The sequence below is a fragment of the Echinococcus granulosus genome (genome assembly GCF_000524195.1).
Source record: "Echinococcus granulosus chromosome Unknown EG_S00006, whole genome shotgun sequence".
NCBI lineage: Eukaryota > Metazoa > Platyhelminthes > Cestoda > Cyclophyllidea > Taeniidae > Echinococcus > Echinococcus granulosus.
Window position 1 is genome coordinate 1,293,124 of NW_020170386.1, and position 16,270 is coordinate 1,309,393.

At 44.0% G+C, this 16,270-nt stretch overlaps 2 protein-coding genes across 2 annotated transcripts; one reads left to right on the top strand and one right to left on the bottom strand. All coding sequences in view use genetic code 11, as the record gives it.

Annotated features, from left to right (window-relative positions):
- Positions 1-60: 60 nt before the first annotated feature.
- On the bottom strand, positions 61-2,939 carry EGR_01642 (Ral guanine nucleotide dissociation stimulator-like 2; the record flags this gene model as incomplete). Its single annotated transcript, XM_024490891.1, has 8 exons — positions 61-220; positions 985-1,088; positions 1,336-1,710; positions 1,790-1,878; positions 1,946-2,310; positions 2,603-2,662; positions 2,693-2,868; positions 2,898-2,939. The coding sequence occupies 8 exons, from the start codon at positions 2,937-2,939 to the stop codon at positions 61-63; spliced, it is 1,371 nt and encodes a 456-aa protein (XP_024354756.1).
- Positions 2,940-8,934: 5,995 nt separating this feature from the next.
- EGR_01643 (hypothetical protein) lies at positions 8,935-15,168 on the top strand (the record flags this gene model as incomplete). The annotated part of the gene is made up of 4 exons (XM_024490892.1): positions 8,935-9,019; positions 9,798-9,937; positions 11,483-14,476; positions 14,707-15,168. The coding sequence occupies 4 exons, from the start codon at positions 8,935-8,937 to the stop codon at positions 15,166-15,168; spliced, it is 3,681 nt and encodes a 1,226-aa protein (XP_024354757.1).
- Between the last annotated feature and the right edge of the window lie 1,102 nt (positions 15,169-16,270).

Here is a 16,270-nt window from a genome sequence, read left to right on the forward strand (position 1 = left end):
CATGGTAAAGTTGCTGTGGCGACCGTCCGTGTTGCCAAGGTGAACCACCAAACAAAGCAATCACATAAAAAAGTGGTAATGATGAAAAGAAATAAAGTTATCAATACATATCCAACGATAACATACGTGATCTAAGAGTTCTCTGGCATACTTTTTATTGTCTTCCAAATTGAGAAGTTGCGATAAATTGTGGAAAATCTCCTTTTTTTCGGGATAGTGACTGAAAAGCATAATTACTATTTGGATTGTCAATATATAGTGCAGAACGCGCATTTAAATGCATTTAACCCATGATTTGTGAATTATGGGTGATTGTTAGAAATAAGCTCGTTGCAGAAAATAAAAGTTTAGACAACAGTGGGAGTACCAAGCAAGTTCGTGATTCCATATTAGGCACTGATCAAAGTTAACAAGCGGAAATTTCAAAAAAGTAATGTAATTCACTTCCGTCCGTTAAAGTCATTTTGACTCCGCCCTTGAGCCTATTTGATCAGTAGCGTCGAGATTATACACAACCAACATAATGCCGACAGAAAGTAGGTTAAAAACCTATTTAAGGGAGCTCTAACTCTGACTCATTTTTTAAAATCAGATGGAACTAACCGTTGGTAACTCTAGTGAATCCTCGCAACGCTATACATCGGCGAATATGAAGTCAGTTACTATGACGCAATGGAGGCATGCATGTGTCACTACGTCACTAGGTAAAAAGGACCTTATACCGTATGTGTTAAGAAATCCATCTAAGTTTCCTCGACCCGTTTTAACATCGTGTGAGGTACGCGGAGCTAAATGGTAAAACTATGGAATATGTGTACCTATACTTAGAGTGAACGGTATCAAGCAAACAGTGGAGTCTAAATTTAGTAATGCTGCCTAGTACAATACGTTATGAACACTACGGTACTACGGTAAGCAGACGTACAAATCACTGGCATTTATACACGGAAGTACATTACCATAGGTTAATATGAGGGAACACACCTTTCCACATATCCCCACGTTTCGTGCAAACTGCTGATAGCGTACCCTTGCAATGCCGTCATAACAGCCGTAAATGCTGAGAAGCTTCGTAGCGTTCGAAGTTCCTGTAATTGTTTTTTGAATAAAATAGCTCTTTTTAGGAAATTAACTCCAGATGAATAACAGTTTGGATGCCGCAAAACAGATGAAAATAATTGAAATCGGGTAAAACTTTGATAATACCCACTTTTATAATTAGAATGTGTGATAATTATGAAAAACCTCGGCATTCAGTAAAGCTCAACACATCAATATATACAAACAGCACTCAGTAGTGCAAAGCCTGGTAGAAATAGATAACGCAAGACATACGGCTGCGATAGAGATCCATTTAGACAACATTTCGGCTCTGAATAAGGTGCCATTAGACGACACGAGTTTAATATTTTGGCACGAAGTAATGTTGCTTGAAGACTGCAGGCTCGCATTTTGTCGACCATCGTGGTTCGAAATCTTGCGTCGGTCGTTTTGCAACGGTAGGGGAACAATGGAGAGAGTGAGGGAGGCTAAGGATGAGGCAGAGACATTGGCAGCAGGAACCGATCTCGGAAGATCGGTCTCAATAATCGTGGTCAACACCAGACCATAAATGCGATTAAACTGCCGTATGGTTGAGTCTACCGTTGGAGCTGGCCGATGACGCACATAATTAAGACATTCAGACGGCAAAACTTTCAGAAACAAGTCCTATTACCGAAAAATTAATTTGGGATTCAGAAATAAAAATAAAAAAAAAACAGTTTGGGTCGTCGAGTATTGTTCTTACTGCGTCATACAAGGTAAGCTGTTCTGCGATGTGTCGAGGAGACAGTTGACTCATAGACCCTTCCCTTAGCGATATTTGAAGTTGTGATTCTATAAAAAAGGAAAAGATAAAATAAGATTTTAAAACGCATTACATTCAATTTGTCATGTTTGTTACCTGTACTAGCTTCCAACGCATCTTTATCACAATTTGCTTCCCTAAAGAGTCCAGCTAGGAGATGAAATCTATCCGAAGCCATATTAATTTTGGTGCAGATTTCCTCCATAACTTGAGCTAGGCCTAACTGATATGATTTTGCCATTGACCGAATGAAGTCTCTAGCCTTCATGATAAGTTGGCTTTGAGAAAACTCTTCTGATTTTGAATGCTTTCGACGAATCGGCTGAAAGTTTGTTGCAAATACACGAAGCCACTGTGAAGCCACAAACGACAATCTCTTGAGATCGAGAAAATCTGGAGGACTGTAAAATGACTCAACGTGTGGATTGTCCAGCCACCGATCCAACACTTTAGTAAGCGACCTCAAAGTGTCCAAAACATTACAGAATGAAATAAAGGTAAAGAATAAAATTTTGCCAAAAAATTGCACAAACAGCCTTACAATTGCAATATCATGACTGCATGTCTAATTTTACAATGTGTATATACATTATCTCATCAGGGTCAAAATCATTTCATTAGTAAATTTGATGTTTTATCCTGAAAAGAAACGGAATTACAATAGAGTAAGGTCAAAGAAAGGCTGTAAAAGAATTTTGGAGCAAATTAAATAGCAAAGCTGTACTAAAGAAAAGAAAAGTAATACGTCATTACCGAATAAGCTTGAACTTCTCATCTGGATACACATTTGAGTCAAAACATAAACGCCAAAACCTGAAAGGAATGAAAGCTAAATCTAGTTACTTCGCATCAAGTGTTGTTAATAAGCAGTAGACTGTTGTGTATAAATGGAAGCTCAGTAGTAGGGTATCTATTCTGTCATCGGCAACATGAACTATATCCCGTCCAATTATATATTGTATTATATCATCCACCGTTCCTGCGTTCAGTTCCATGGCCTCGTGATTAATGCTTGAGGACTAAAAATGTTTAAATTACAACGAAGTACCACGGAAAGTGAATCGGCTTCCATATTAATAATGACGCTCATGTATTACACAACGCAGTGACCATATTTAATCCAAACTTTGAATTGCGCGCCGGCGTTATATAAGGTCAAACAAAAATATTGTTTTTTTCGCAGCAAACATGTATCTAATGGCTTGTAACAAATTAAGAATCAGTAAAAATTTTTGTGCGTAATATTTACCGCCACTAATGCGCGCAACTTAAATTACTGTATTTATATTATTGGTCATTTGCTCGCCAATAATTCGATATTGGTGTGAGTCGTGCTTGCTCGACTTGTGGGGTTGTTATATTACTGTGTCCGCTGCATCTCCCCGGGTGGCTCATCCTAATTCCCAATCATATAAGCCTTTGTCGTTATTGTTCTGCAGTGCTTTGATTTTATATTCAACTTTAAGCGATTAGTTCACTTGCAATGTCATTACGATGTGCTATTATTATGATGACATGAGGGGAAGCAATTTTCTTTCTAATCTTATTTCTGTTGAATCCCGCTTTTCTTCTCCTTGCATTCTGTGATGTGCATCCGATAACTAAGTTACAGGTTCACTAGCTGATGATTTGATCGCGGGCATGGTGCTTTTTATTACGGATTATTCGTTACATTTTTCTATGTACCTGTTGATGGAAGGGTGTTTTGATATTTTAGAATACATCTTGTTCGAATGATTTCCTAATGTCCTCCTGTAAAGCGAATTTCTCCGGTGTCGCTGCGGAATACATTTCCTCGAACATTCATCGTCTCGAGGTGGCCACCGGTTGTTTTGTTTGCCTGCAATGTGATGCAAATGAGTGGAGGGGTTCTTGGAATCCCGAGTATTTCAGTGCTCATGTAGATAAAGCTCATCCCGATTCTGAGTCGCTCTCATGTGTGTTTTGCGGCTTGGATTGGCCCGCAAAACGCTTTGTTTCCCACATAGCAGGGCATTTTGCGACTAGTGATTCTCGATCGACTTATCTTTATCCCTGTCCAGTACCAGCACATTCCTCCGCCTGCCCCTTTCAAACCAACAACATCCACTGTCTCAGGGTTCATCTTCTCTCCGCGCATCGGGGCGAGCAAGTAATCTACAGGTGTTTCCATTGCTCAAAAAGGGAAAAGTCTCTGGAATCATGGGTATCTCATATATCAGCGCATGCCTTGCGGATCTACCACTGTGTGATCAACGGGTGCTACGTCAAATCACCATCCAAAGAACTTATTATTGATCACATCAAGCGATCGCATGGCCGTAATTTCATCAGTTTAGTACGTGAAAGTTTGGAGGTGAGTCTTCAAAATAGCTCTTTTTTTACTACTGCGTAAGTTAAACGATTCTATGGTGCCTCCAAGCTTTGATCAATCGAGAAACTAGTACGTTTCGTAGTATTTGTCATTGTGTTTAGGTTTTATTTTTACCTGCACTATCAAAAATGCCACACTGAATGGCATCAGATTTGCTTACAGGGGTTTTCACTTTGTTTGGGTGGATGTGCGTGCTTTCAAGTTTTGCAGTTCATTAATATCTCCCTGTGGTCTTGTCTGATTAGATCACGTTGTCTATAGGATTCCTTAAGACATCATACAGGGTGCTGAGGTTGTTGCATGCATTTTTACTCTGCCTTCTGTGCCATCTATGAAGGAATGGTGAGACATTTTGTTTCCGTGAATGTGGCCTACCCAATTGGATGCAATCCAGATATCTCATGGCCTTTTTTCTGCTTGTTTACCGCCTCCTAGATGCGTTGGCGTTCTTCACGTCACCTTCGCCTGTAGGGCGATATTGCTCCTCCGTCGCATTTTTCCGCATCGTTGATACAGTTCTCAGTCCCCTCTACTTATGGACATTAAGTGTAGTATCCACTGTCGATTTTTGTTGGTACTATTATCAACTTGAAGATCGGCGAAATGTTATGAATATACAAAACTCATAATGATGTTTGGTAGTTACGCGTTATTGACGTCTCCAGGTAACATTGGTCGAAAATAGTCGCTATTGCTTCAAGTACGATTATCGTTCCAGTTTTGTTAAAAGCAAGCATTTGTAAACTTCAGTAGGGGTGTGGAATTGAGCCCTTTACTCATTTCATTCATTTTAATTTCGTTAAAATCTAGACTTTAAGATTTTTATTGCTTCCGCTGTGTGCGACTCGTCGCTGATAGCCGTTAACCCTATTTCATAATAGTGGCATTTGCGTCAATTTAAATGGCCCTTTCCGGGGGCTCGTGTTAAACATCAAGTCAAATTTTCCCAATGATTATACCGATCCTATGGCAATGTGTACGTTATTAATGGTATCGGTCGAATGTGTTATGATTTAGATCTACAGAGAGATTTGATTCCTAAAAATCCACTTCACTATTATTTAGAATTGCAGCATAAAATTGGTTCATGGATTTCCTGTTTTTTGATTTTCATGGACTTGGCGGAACTAAGGAGGTCGACTGATTCAATAACCCCTGATTTCAAAACCTGTTTAAAAGCGTAGGTAACGATAGCTTTTAGAACTACTTCTTACGTCTGGCTTTAGGTGAATTTCTTTTGAATCATTTGGCATAGTTCGACAACCTGGTCTGTTGACATCGAGGCGATTAGCATGAATAAACACCCGTGTGCGCACATTCGCATAAATACACTGGTATGGATGGATACACTGCATGCAAGGCTATGCGGTCGACACCCTGCATAATTCAGGACCTTTGCGTGTACACACACTTGATCTTGCACCCGTTTCACCACTGCAAGTACTCAATATTGTATAGTCGCACACAACTTGTGGCTGCTTTTGCATGAACCCGCTTCTTCCTTTTAATTGTTTGTTTCTCTCATGGCATTTTACGTCTGCTGTGAACGGATTCCTGAACGCGAAGTTAGTCTCTTGCTTGAGGGTGCTTTTGTTGGTCTGCAACATCAGATCATCGGTATCGATATTCCTTTGGCGTAGTATCTTGTGAGATTGCTTTGATGTCTTATTTTCGAAGCAGTTGCTTTTTTTAACTGCATACACTTTTGCTTTTAGTTTGAAACTTTTTGCTTTGTTACTGGGTATTACGTTCCCTGAGAGATTCATTGTTCATTGTCAAGCGGCTGACTGGCTGTTGTGTGCATTGGTACTGTTGGCCTGTTGCTTCATGTCAATCGCTAGGCGGATTCCATTTTTTTAAGGCTTAAGCTCTTCCATATGGCGCAGTGATCTCTCCGTCACAACTCTCACAAATCGAGCGGTACTTTTGATGCACATTATCCGCAACTCACCAACGACATTGTTGCACCTAGGTCCTCCTAATTCTCACACTGTCATTCGCCATGGGACCACGGTTGCAATAGCGTGTCTTTGCCATAAATTGGTGAAATGGTACCAAGCTGAATGAGGCATCTGTCAGTTTAAGCTATATCTTCATCTTCCATAAAATCAGCACGCACATGCACGCTGGATCCAATCGATGCATCGTATTCGCGCTCTTGGTAGTGTGGCAACGGGAGATTGGGGTGGCTCTGCCTCCATTCAGAACGATCAATGGCACTCCTTGCTCAAGCTAACAACTTTTCTTATGACGACGTGCTTTCTTTCTGGTGCTTTACCTTTTATGACAAATCTATAACTCACTTCTAGTGTGATCTTGTGTATATTTCCGTAAGACTCTCAAGAGAATTTGTTTGTTAAGTATGAGGAATTAATTCGTGGTACTTTTTAAATTACCACAATGCTTTTTGGTTTTATTGCTTTATCCGAGTTGGCAAAAAGGGGTCATTACCGTTTGTCCACCTGTGTTTCACATAATTTTGGTTTTCAAAGATGCCTGAACATTTAAAATTTTTTCTAAAATAGAACCTGCCAACATTTAATTACCTGATCTTCGATATTGTTCACGTTACCAACAGGCACCCAAGTATACGCAAAGATGATACTTTGTGTTTTTAATAATGTAGCACTGCTTTCTATCTCTCCAGTTCATCTGCGCATACGAGGGGCACGTGCCCTCTTTCTTGCGTTCTTTCCTCTTTGAAAAACTTGTGCAACCCCAAGCCCTGAGTTCGAGCGAGACGACGTCGGCGCCGTCTGCAGTCTCCTTCCTTACCTCCATCTCCGCCGCCGTGGTGACGACGGCAAACCCGTCGAGAAAACTCGCTGAGTGCGTGTCCCCCTGCCTCCGCTGTCCTAAGTGTCAGGTGGCCACGGCCAATTGGTCGCGTTTTCAGACCCACTTAAGCCTCTGTATCGAAAACAGCATCTCCTACTATCTCTACTGGTGTCCATCTTGCTCCACCGTCTCCACGGAGAAGGGCCTCATTGAGGAGCATGCTCTGGCAGTGCATGATACGCAGGTTGGTCTTTTCCCCATTTTAGCCTTTTACGGCAATATTTGTATTTGAGGTGAAAAAAGACCATTTACTGTTTTCTTTATTGGTTCCTTTTCTGTGATTACAAGAAGCATTTATTTCTCACTGTATTCATTTGACTGTAGGTAATGTCTAGAGGTGAGGTGTTCTGTACCTCTAGCTTAATTCTAGTCTGAAGTTCCCATTTCGATCAGCAATATCTTCCTCGGGGGTCCTCGTTATTCGAAGTGGAAACAGACGTTCCGCGTTGTCTTCCTACGACTTGGATTATTCTGAGCCCCTCTCCTTTTCCATTTGGAAAAACCTTTTTCCTCACATCTCGCCATCGGGGTTTTTATTGATCGATCACGGACCTGCGTCAGTGCAAGTCGTTGCGCCAGTTGAATTAAGGCCATCTGGCGACTGGGCGTACATGTGAATCACGTCGATTAGGCACTGGGTGTGTGATAAGCGTGGTCCTATGAAAAAGCTGGACACCCGTCTTCGTGCAAAAAACGGATGGACCTCTCCTTACTTGGGGAAGCTACGGTTGAAATATAGCTTTGGTCCTGGCAACTGTATATTGTAATAAGACTTGCAATCCTCTAGCCAAATTTCCCACTGACCACTACTCAAGGCTGGCACAGTTGTCTGATCGAATAGTAGTCTGCCACATACACAAGACATGGATGATTGTATGCAAGGCAATGCCATTAGCGAATGTTTCAACTCATGTGAAATGTGATACCCACTGCCCATCTTTGCATACATTCGAGTTAGGTTTCGTGCGCTCACTCACGAAGTAACTAAGTTCGCTCACCCACGCGCTCGCTGGCTAGTTCTCGTCGTCTTCGTGATTTGGTGTGCGCACATGCCCTCACAAGTTGTCTCAGGCTGCGCGCGCTCCTGACAGTTCTTTCGCTCGCACAGCGGCAGCAGCAGTTGTTTGCGTGCGCGGCAGCCTAATTCCACTGAGGCAAAGACGGCGGGCATCGATTGGCGGTGAATGCCAAGATGCTGCTTAGTAATCTATGTGCATGTGTTCACACGCGTCCAGCGCTTGAAGTGTAGCAGACGGCCAATAACTGCTATGGGCCAGCTTCTTCCTTGGATGCAGCAGTAAGCCTTCAGCGTTTTTCTCTAGCCTACTCCTCGTGGTAATCGCTCGTCACTACCTAATGAACTTTGAACTTTCTTTGCTTGTTTCTAAGTTAAAATAGCATTTGAATACAACAAGCATTGGTGTGGAGATTTCGTTTGGACTGTTTTCAGGGTGCTACTTTGTTGACAGTTGGTAGAACTTTGTGGTGCGTTCCTCGATTAGCGATAACTCGGGAAAGTTAATATTGTTTAGGTTTTGCTACTACTTCGGTCTGGGTTTTTGAATGAGCACAACCCTCAGTAGTGTATTGCCTGCTTCTTAATGACCAAAATAATTGATGACTAGTCTAGTTCCTACACTTGATTCGTTTGTTAATCCAAGGAGTGAAGTGTTCTTGGTCATAATTACTGAAGCAAATGAAGTTTCTCTGCTTCGCTACTTTTGCATCCTCTTCGTCCTAACCACCCACTTCAACGCGCTCGCCCGCGTAGGCACGCGTGTGCGTGCGCGCGAACACACGATTCCGTTGAAGCGCGAGAGTGAGAGGGTGTGTGCATTGATCGACGCGATGGACGCATGCATTTTCTCGGCTAGAAGCGCTACGGGCGCGACCAATGAACACTCCCACGTCTCGGAAGCCGCCAACTCGTCATTCCTTGCGTGGAGGAAGACTTGTGCACGCCGTGTGCACGGCTGTGGGTGTGTGGTGTGGTGTGTACGTGCATCCGCGTTAGCTGTTCGCTTCAACTACGCGGTCGTTCCTTCGTTGGCACGATGAATGATAGCCTTGTGTTTGACTCTTCCGTAGCTACCATTTTCCCGGGCTCTAGCTCTATTCTCATCCTCTATAGCCGGGCTTTGGCACGGGGGATTATTTGTACCAACCAGCATTCCATGAATTCAAGACCCTTTACTACGTTTTCTCTGTGCATTCGGTATCTGTTGCTAGATGGAAATCCCCTTTCTTGAATGCTATTCTCATGGGACTCGGGGTCGGCAGTTCTAATGCCTTAAATCTTGATGGTCGCTAGGTACTTGCCTCATTCCTCATGCATATTTGCGGCATTCGCTTTGAGCTCCTCCAAGTGATGTGTTTTTGTATTGTTAAGATCGATATCGCCATCTAAAGGGAATGCCAATTAATCAACATTGCACTAATGGTACTTCAAGAACTAACTCTCGTGTACTTCATCAGAGCTATTTATGGGGAGATTGTGTCGGCTATGGGCATCTTGAACACCTCGTTGGTGCTATAGTAGAGTTCATTTGCTATATCAGTTCAGCGGTTTGCCTCTCGATTTCAAATCACTCCTTCCGTGTGATTAAACTTCAGAATTCCACATGGTCCTTTACCATAAATCTCCACATGCATAACATGGACTAAAATGGCCTTTTTCTGAAGGGTTCACCCGCAAACAAATGCGTTGGATCTGGTAATAGAAATCAATCTATCTGCTCTCCTTTGCACGATATCCAGTTGTCAGTGTCGGTGAAGCCCTGTTTGCTGGTGTTGAAGGCGAGCGCGCCGTGCGTGGCCGCGCTCATCGCGTAGAAGAGGCGCTGTCAGGATGCATTGATCGAGAACGTCGTGCGCGCATACGCGCTGAGAATGGTAGTGTAAGATGTCGGTGGCGTCTGCCAGCCAATGGTAGCCGACTGCCTGCAATATCTGCTGGGTTTCCTGAAACCTTCGCCCCGTTCCCTGGCTTTGTGGGTATGTTTAAGCGCACTGGGTATGCGTTCACGTTTGCACGCGCGCACACACGCGCATCCGCCTAGGTGCGTTAGTGTGCGCCACGTCGCTCTCAGTCTCCTTCCCTTTGGACGTCTGCCGTGTACGACCAACTTATACGCATCGCACACCCTCAAACCTGAAATACTAGCCTGACACTTATGGTAACTCCGGTAGTCTCCTACATTACTTTTTGGTTTGCCATTTATGAAGAGCAAACATGTGGCTATGCCTCGTTAACTGAAAGATCCCTGCTTCTCTTTACCTCCACGACAGTACACAGGGTTCAAGTAGATTGGAACCCTGTTTTAAGTATTGTAGTTGAAGAGTATCATTTGAATATGAAGCTTGACGGCCTTGCACTGGCTTTGGGTTGCTTTGACGATGGCAGCTTCAGGGCGAGCCACATTTTCAGTATTGCAGTCCACTGAGCGATGACGTCATCGACCTCAGGACAAACCTCCGGCTTATTGGGCCTGTGCAATAGTCCGTCCAGTGTGTGGGTAGCTATCTATGTCGAAACCGTTCGTAGGGCTGCTTGTATTCATTAAACTCCCACCCGTGTTCGTTTTAGATTGTGGTCTCATCAAGGTTACCGTACTCTTCTTGTAGCCTGAAAGCCAGAACTTCATGATATTTGCCGTCTTACATGATCTGATGGATTTCCTTATAGTACTGAAACCTAGAAAATCCATGCTGATTGGATTAACTACAGGCTTAAAATTTGTGCTCACTCTAGTTAAATCCATCAGTGTTTGTTACTGTTACTTCCCTATCCATTTGAATTCCTTTTGAAGACAAAGCACTTCTCACTGGTCCAAATTTAGCCAGAATGACATTCCTATGACTGTAGTCATCCAAAAACAGACTTGTAAGGGGCCATAGTTCATCACTGTCCTTAAGGTTTGTGTCACGCCCATACTTTCCGTGCCTCTCCTTCGCCTACTCTAGTAATGGCATAAATGATCTCATTTGGCCAATCATGTCACTCTATCCGCATTTTCCTGTCCCTCCTCTTTCAGCTCCCACTCAATACGCCATCGTCAGCTTGATTGCCCTTTTCCTTCTTTTTATCAACAATCATCTATTCACTGGTCTACTCTGAATTATAAAGGTAGGCCAAAACAAGAAAAAAAAAGAATGAATGATTTCGGGTTGCTGCAAAGTTGGCAAATCCAATCATGTTGGAGTAATTGAGCATCAATACGCTTGTATACATCAGATTTTCATTTATTTCAACAATCAGTTTTGCATTTCCCATCCTATACTCCATTTCCTTTGCAGTTATTCCCGGACTGCCAAAATTCTCAACTCATCTATGGTCGTATACCTTACTTCCCAGACTTGGAAATTAAAGCTCTTTTTTGTTATTTGAATGAGATTTATTCCACTGATACGTCGGTTTCCTATTTTTATGTTTTCATCTGTAGGTATCCGTAGTTGTTGAGAATTGCTGCAAAACCAACATCACGCTAAAGGAATCGGATGGATGTGAAAATCCTCCCGATTTCGATGCCGCTCTTCTTGGTGCAGTCGACCCACTGACGTCTCAAAATCCACCATCGGATAGTGTTTTTTCAGCTTTTTCTAGCCTCCTCCCTCCCCCACATCAAAACATGCAAACTGACGCCAGTGCTGCTATTGCTCCGTTGGTCAAGACAGAGATGCCCAGTCCGAAGACAACTGGGGCGGATAACTCTCTATTTACTAACAATATATTTCTAACTCCTTCCAATTTGCAAGCGGTTGCAGCCATGGCAGCTGCCCTCACTGGCCTTGCCATGAACAACCCTCAACCACCACCACCACCTCCTGTTGAAGTCGTTGAAGATGATGCTGCGGAGATTGCTACAGACACAGAAATGCATTCTAATGGCTTTGACGAGGCTCCCAACACACCCACCTCCTCAACGACAACTGCAGAGGAGATAATCCGTACCGGACGGACAGGTGAGGAGGAATTGGTTTCTTTCCCATTCGATGAGGTGCAATTCCGTAACGAGCTAGCTGGCCAACTCTCAGCCGAGGTCATTAGTCAGTTGGCGGAAAAGATGCACAAATTTTCCTCATACGTGATTCGAATCCTGGGGAAGGAGAACCATCGTCGCGTACCACAGTGTCCCGAATGCGATAGAGTCTTCTCCTATGGACTACCGGACTTCAAGCGACACTTGCTAGTCATTCATCTAGGTGCACCAAGGGAGCATTTGAAAGACCTCCTGCGGTTTGTACGTTTTCCTAAGATGGAGACTGCTTTCTCCGACAAGCAGGAGCAAGCGGCGATGCGGCGAATGCGACCAAAGGAGATCGAACCAGGCGTTCGCAAAATTCCTCTTCCCTATTCCATTAACATTCTAAGACGCCTTACGGAAGGCCTTCCTGAGAGTACACGCGAATACATAGCTACAAAAATGCGTACGTACAGTACAATGTCGGCTATTTACGAACTCAAGGCGGGGCTGAAGCGGTACAAGTGCGGCCACTGCTACTATTCCTCCCCACACGCTTTAGCAGATGTACGGAAACATATTCTGGGCTCGCATTGCGGCATTTCGACAAAACACTTTCGGTTCTGCTTACAGGCTTCACGTTTGGATCACGTTGACTTCTGTCTCCTGTCTGATGAGAAGTTGGCCAGGTTGGCCCAGGAATTTCTTACACGAAGACAAGTAGAATCGGCTGAAAGTGAAGCAAGTAGTAGTGGAACCAGCAACAAACGCCCACATAGTCGTACACCATCTCCGGAAGCTCCACTAGTCACTCCACGCGAACCAGATGAAAACGGGATCTCAAGGTTCACGACAGTGATCCCGGGCTCAAAGAACCCTGTCAAGGTGCGCATTCGTGGACCTGTCCCACCAGGAGAAAATGCAGCATCTCCACCACCAAACTCTTTCTTGAATACTTCTGTTTCGGCTAATAGTGCTTCACTGGAGCTTTCAGACCTGCCCAAGATACCAGGTTTAGAAGGTGCGAATCAGATTTTGGATCTTCCTTTGCCATACTCTGAACCTGTGCTTCGCCAACTATTAGAAAATGCGGGTGCACTCCCACATCAAATAGAAGAGATGTGTACCAAAATGCAGGTGTACAGTTCCAAAACAATGACCCGTATATGCCAGGGTGATCGGACACTGGCCTTCCGATGTTCATGCGGACGACTTTTTGTCACCACACGTCAGCCAGATAGCAAGATGCGCGCTGCAACCTTGGCCGATAGTCGGCGCCATGTAATGGGAGTACATGCAAGAATTCCTCACGAATACATCACAATTTGTTGTCAGGCCTCGCGAATCAGCCGAGAGAATGGTTTCCAGCTCTATCCGGATGAAATGTTGCATCGGCTAGCCATGGATCGACCCATCAAACTCAACAGTCCCGACGCAATTTCCACACCACATATGCATCGTTCACCCTCAAAAGGGGGCAGTTCGAAGTTAGGATCCCTTCCACCACTGCGCCCACTGGCGGATCTATCTGGGGACAACTCCGAGGATGAGAAACCGATAATCAACAGTCGGCTGAGTCTTCCCATTGCATTCCACCCATTAAGTGATTCAACATCCAACGGGGGCGTCAGCGGCGGTGGTGATGAACTGGAGGAAAACATTGAATCTGATCCGATAGACACATCTGTTGTCCTGTCCTGTCTCAACGAACAGTCTCCAAAAGATATTGAGCGCATAATTGACTTGCCTTATTCAAAAACAGCCTTGCAAGTTCTCGTACGGGGCTACTGTCCACCCAGTTACTTCGGCATTCTTCTCAGAAAAATGCAAGTGTACACCGCATACAAGGTGTTCGTTACCCGCCGTAGAGGAAGACGGTTCTTTTGTTGTTCCGGTTGTAATTCTGTATCTCCTCACGGAATGGGTGACATTCGGAAGCACATTCTGGGTGTGCATGCCAAAGTCCCGGAACGTTACAAGGCTGCTGCGATGCACTGTTCACGTTTAAGTCGTGAGGATAATAGTCTTCTGAACGATGAAAACCTCCTTCAGCTAGCAAAAATGAAATGGAAAGGTACCGTGATTAAGCCTCTCTCGGAAATTAGTATGACGAGTAGCTTAGTTATAAAATCGGAGCCTTCAGCGTCTGACACTCAAATTCCACGACATCTTCAAACTTCAGTGAATATATTACCCGAGGATTCCCCAATGGTGGTGCTTTCGGCAACTCCACACGCTGTAGGCGAGCTCTTTTCCTGTTCGGCTTGCACAGTAGCCTCAACAGACTGCGCAGCGATGCGTTCACACGTGGCAAGGGAACATCTGGGTGCACGGCCCTATGAGTGCCCCCAGTGCCCGGAGACGTTTAACCTTTCCGCTGATCTGATCAGTCACTGCGCCGCTGTTCACTCGGACTGCACACCGGTCGTTCCACCACCTATTTTACCCGCCTCCTTTCGGGAGGTCATGTCTTCGGTAGGTCGTATTTCTTTCATTTAACCGATCCTTGGTATCCTCAAATAATTCACGCATCGTTGTACAATTAGCAGCGACCTTTTCTCACTTTGTCTGGTGCCTCATCGAATAAGGTAATTCAAGTAAGCAAATTCCATTAAAATTGGGTGCTTTTCAGTATGGATGCTCTCGTTTTTGAAAGCATGAAAAATTGCACGATCGCAATAATATGTAGTTTATGTTCCTTTAAGGTGATGGTGAATCACGAGGAGGAGCCTCTTTCACCTACAATCGCGGGTGGAAAGGACGCTGTCGCAACTGAGGACGATGAGATGGGCAAACTCTGGACCTGTTTCAACAGTAACAACAATAACAACAGCACCATCCAAGCGGAGGTCCCTTCGTTTCTCTCTCTTCCTTCCTCTAAATCTCTCCCTCCCGTGGACGTAAATGGCGTTATGATTCCCTCTCCAGCCGTTTTCCCCTCCCCACTTCCCTTGGCCACTGGGCAGTTCGAGGCCAGACCGGTCTCGAACGGAGTTGGATCCAGCCGAAGGAAGCCTTGTAAAGCCAACCTCGTCCAATTAAAGCAACCAAAGACCTTCCTCGAGGAAGACACTCCGTATCCCTGCTCCTCTGACAGTGGTGAGGCAGTTAGCAACTCCAAAAAGTCTCGATTGGATGATGTTGCGGAGACTACCGACCTTCAGTAGTCCTCGCCCTGCGCATTTGTTGTGTACACAGTACTCTTTTCGCTCCTGCTCGGTTACAATCACAATCATGATCCACACCACGGTCTATTTTATTTGTTCGAACTCTTACTACTCTGTTCTCTTTCTGACTGTATTAAAGGAAACGTGTTTCTGCATTTTGAGATAAGTTTTTCGTTTTCATTTCAGTAGGCGTTTTGCCGCGAGTTATCTCAAATATCACTTTTCTCGTTGTTCTACCAAATTTCAACTTTACTTCCCATCTAAATTGAAATGCCGTTGATATCGCAAAGTAAATTCCCTTTACTATCCAACAAGTGCGTGTTACTGCCGGAACGATTTAAAGCATAGTTAATAGGTAAGTGAAGCTACTGAATCAGCAATCACGGTAGCTGATGCGACTTGTTTATTAAAAGACCTACGCTGGCGTAAAGAATCTTTGATAAGTGATTCAAAGGGTTGCGCTGCCCTGCAGCGGTGCTACATCCTACCCAATTCGGGTTCTGTAAAATTCTAGTAGGGATTTAGTGGTGTTTGGTGCTATTAATCACAACGAGCGTAGCATGGTTTTAGGAGTTCACCTCACAGTCAATTCAATTTGATCCTTTACCACCACCAGCTAGACTGAGGCAAAGGGTCTTGGAGAGTTCAGATTCTAGTGATCGGATGATGAACTGTTTTCCTTTTGCGGCCTACTCTTGAGAACGTTCCCTTTTTCGAATATTATACGACCGGGAATAAAGTATTTGTTGAATTGTTGAATAAATTTATGGCATCCGATACAGATTCAGGCTCACAATTCGCGAATTTCCAAATGCTATTTTATTCACTGTGACAAAATTCTGGTATTCCATTCAAAACCTGGAATAAGAATCCTCTATTCTTGGAGCGCCATCGTTAAAAATGGTTATGGAGCGGAATGCCTACGCTCGCGGATAGGAATTAAATTGCATAGGCACAAAGGATGAAATTTTGGGATTTTATTTGCATATGCTAATTACGAAAATTAAAGATAGAAGCTCTGACAGTTCTGTCTAACCATGTCATTCGAATCGGAAAGCTCGAAGAGGGTGAAGAAGGAAGCTGAATGCCTGAGTCGTCAATC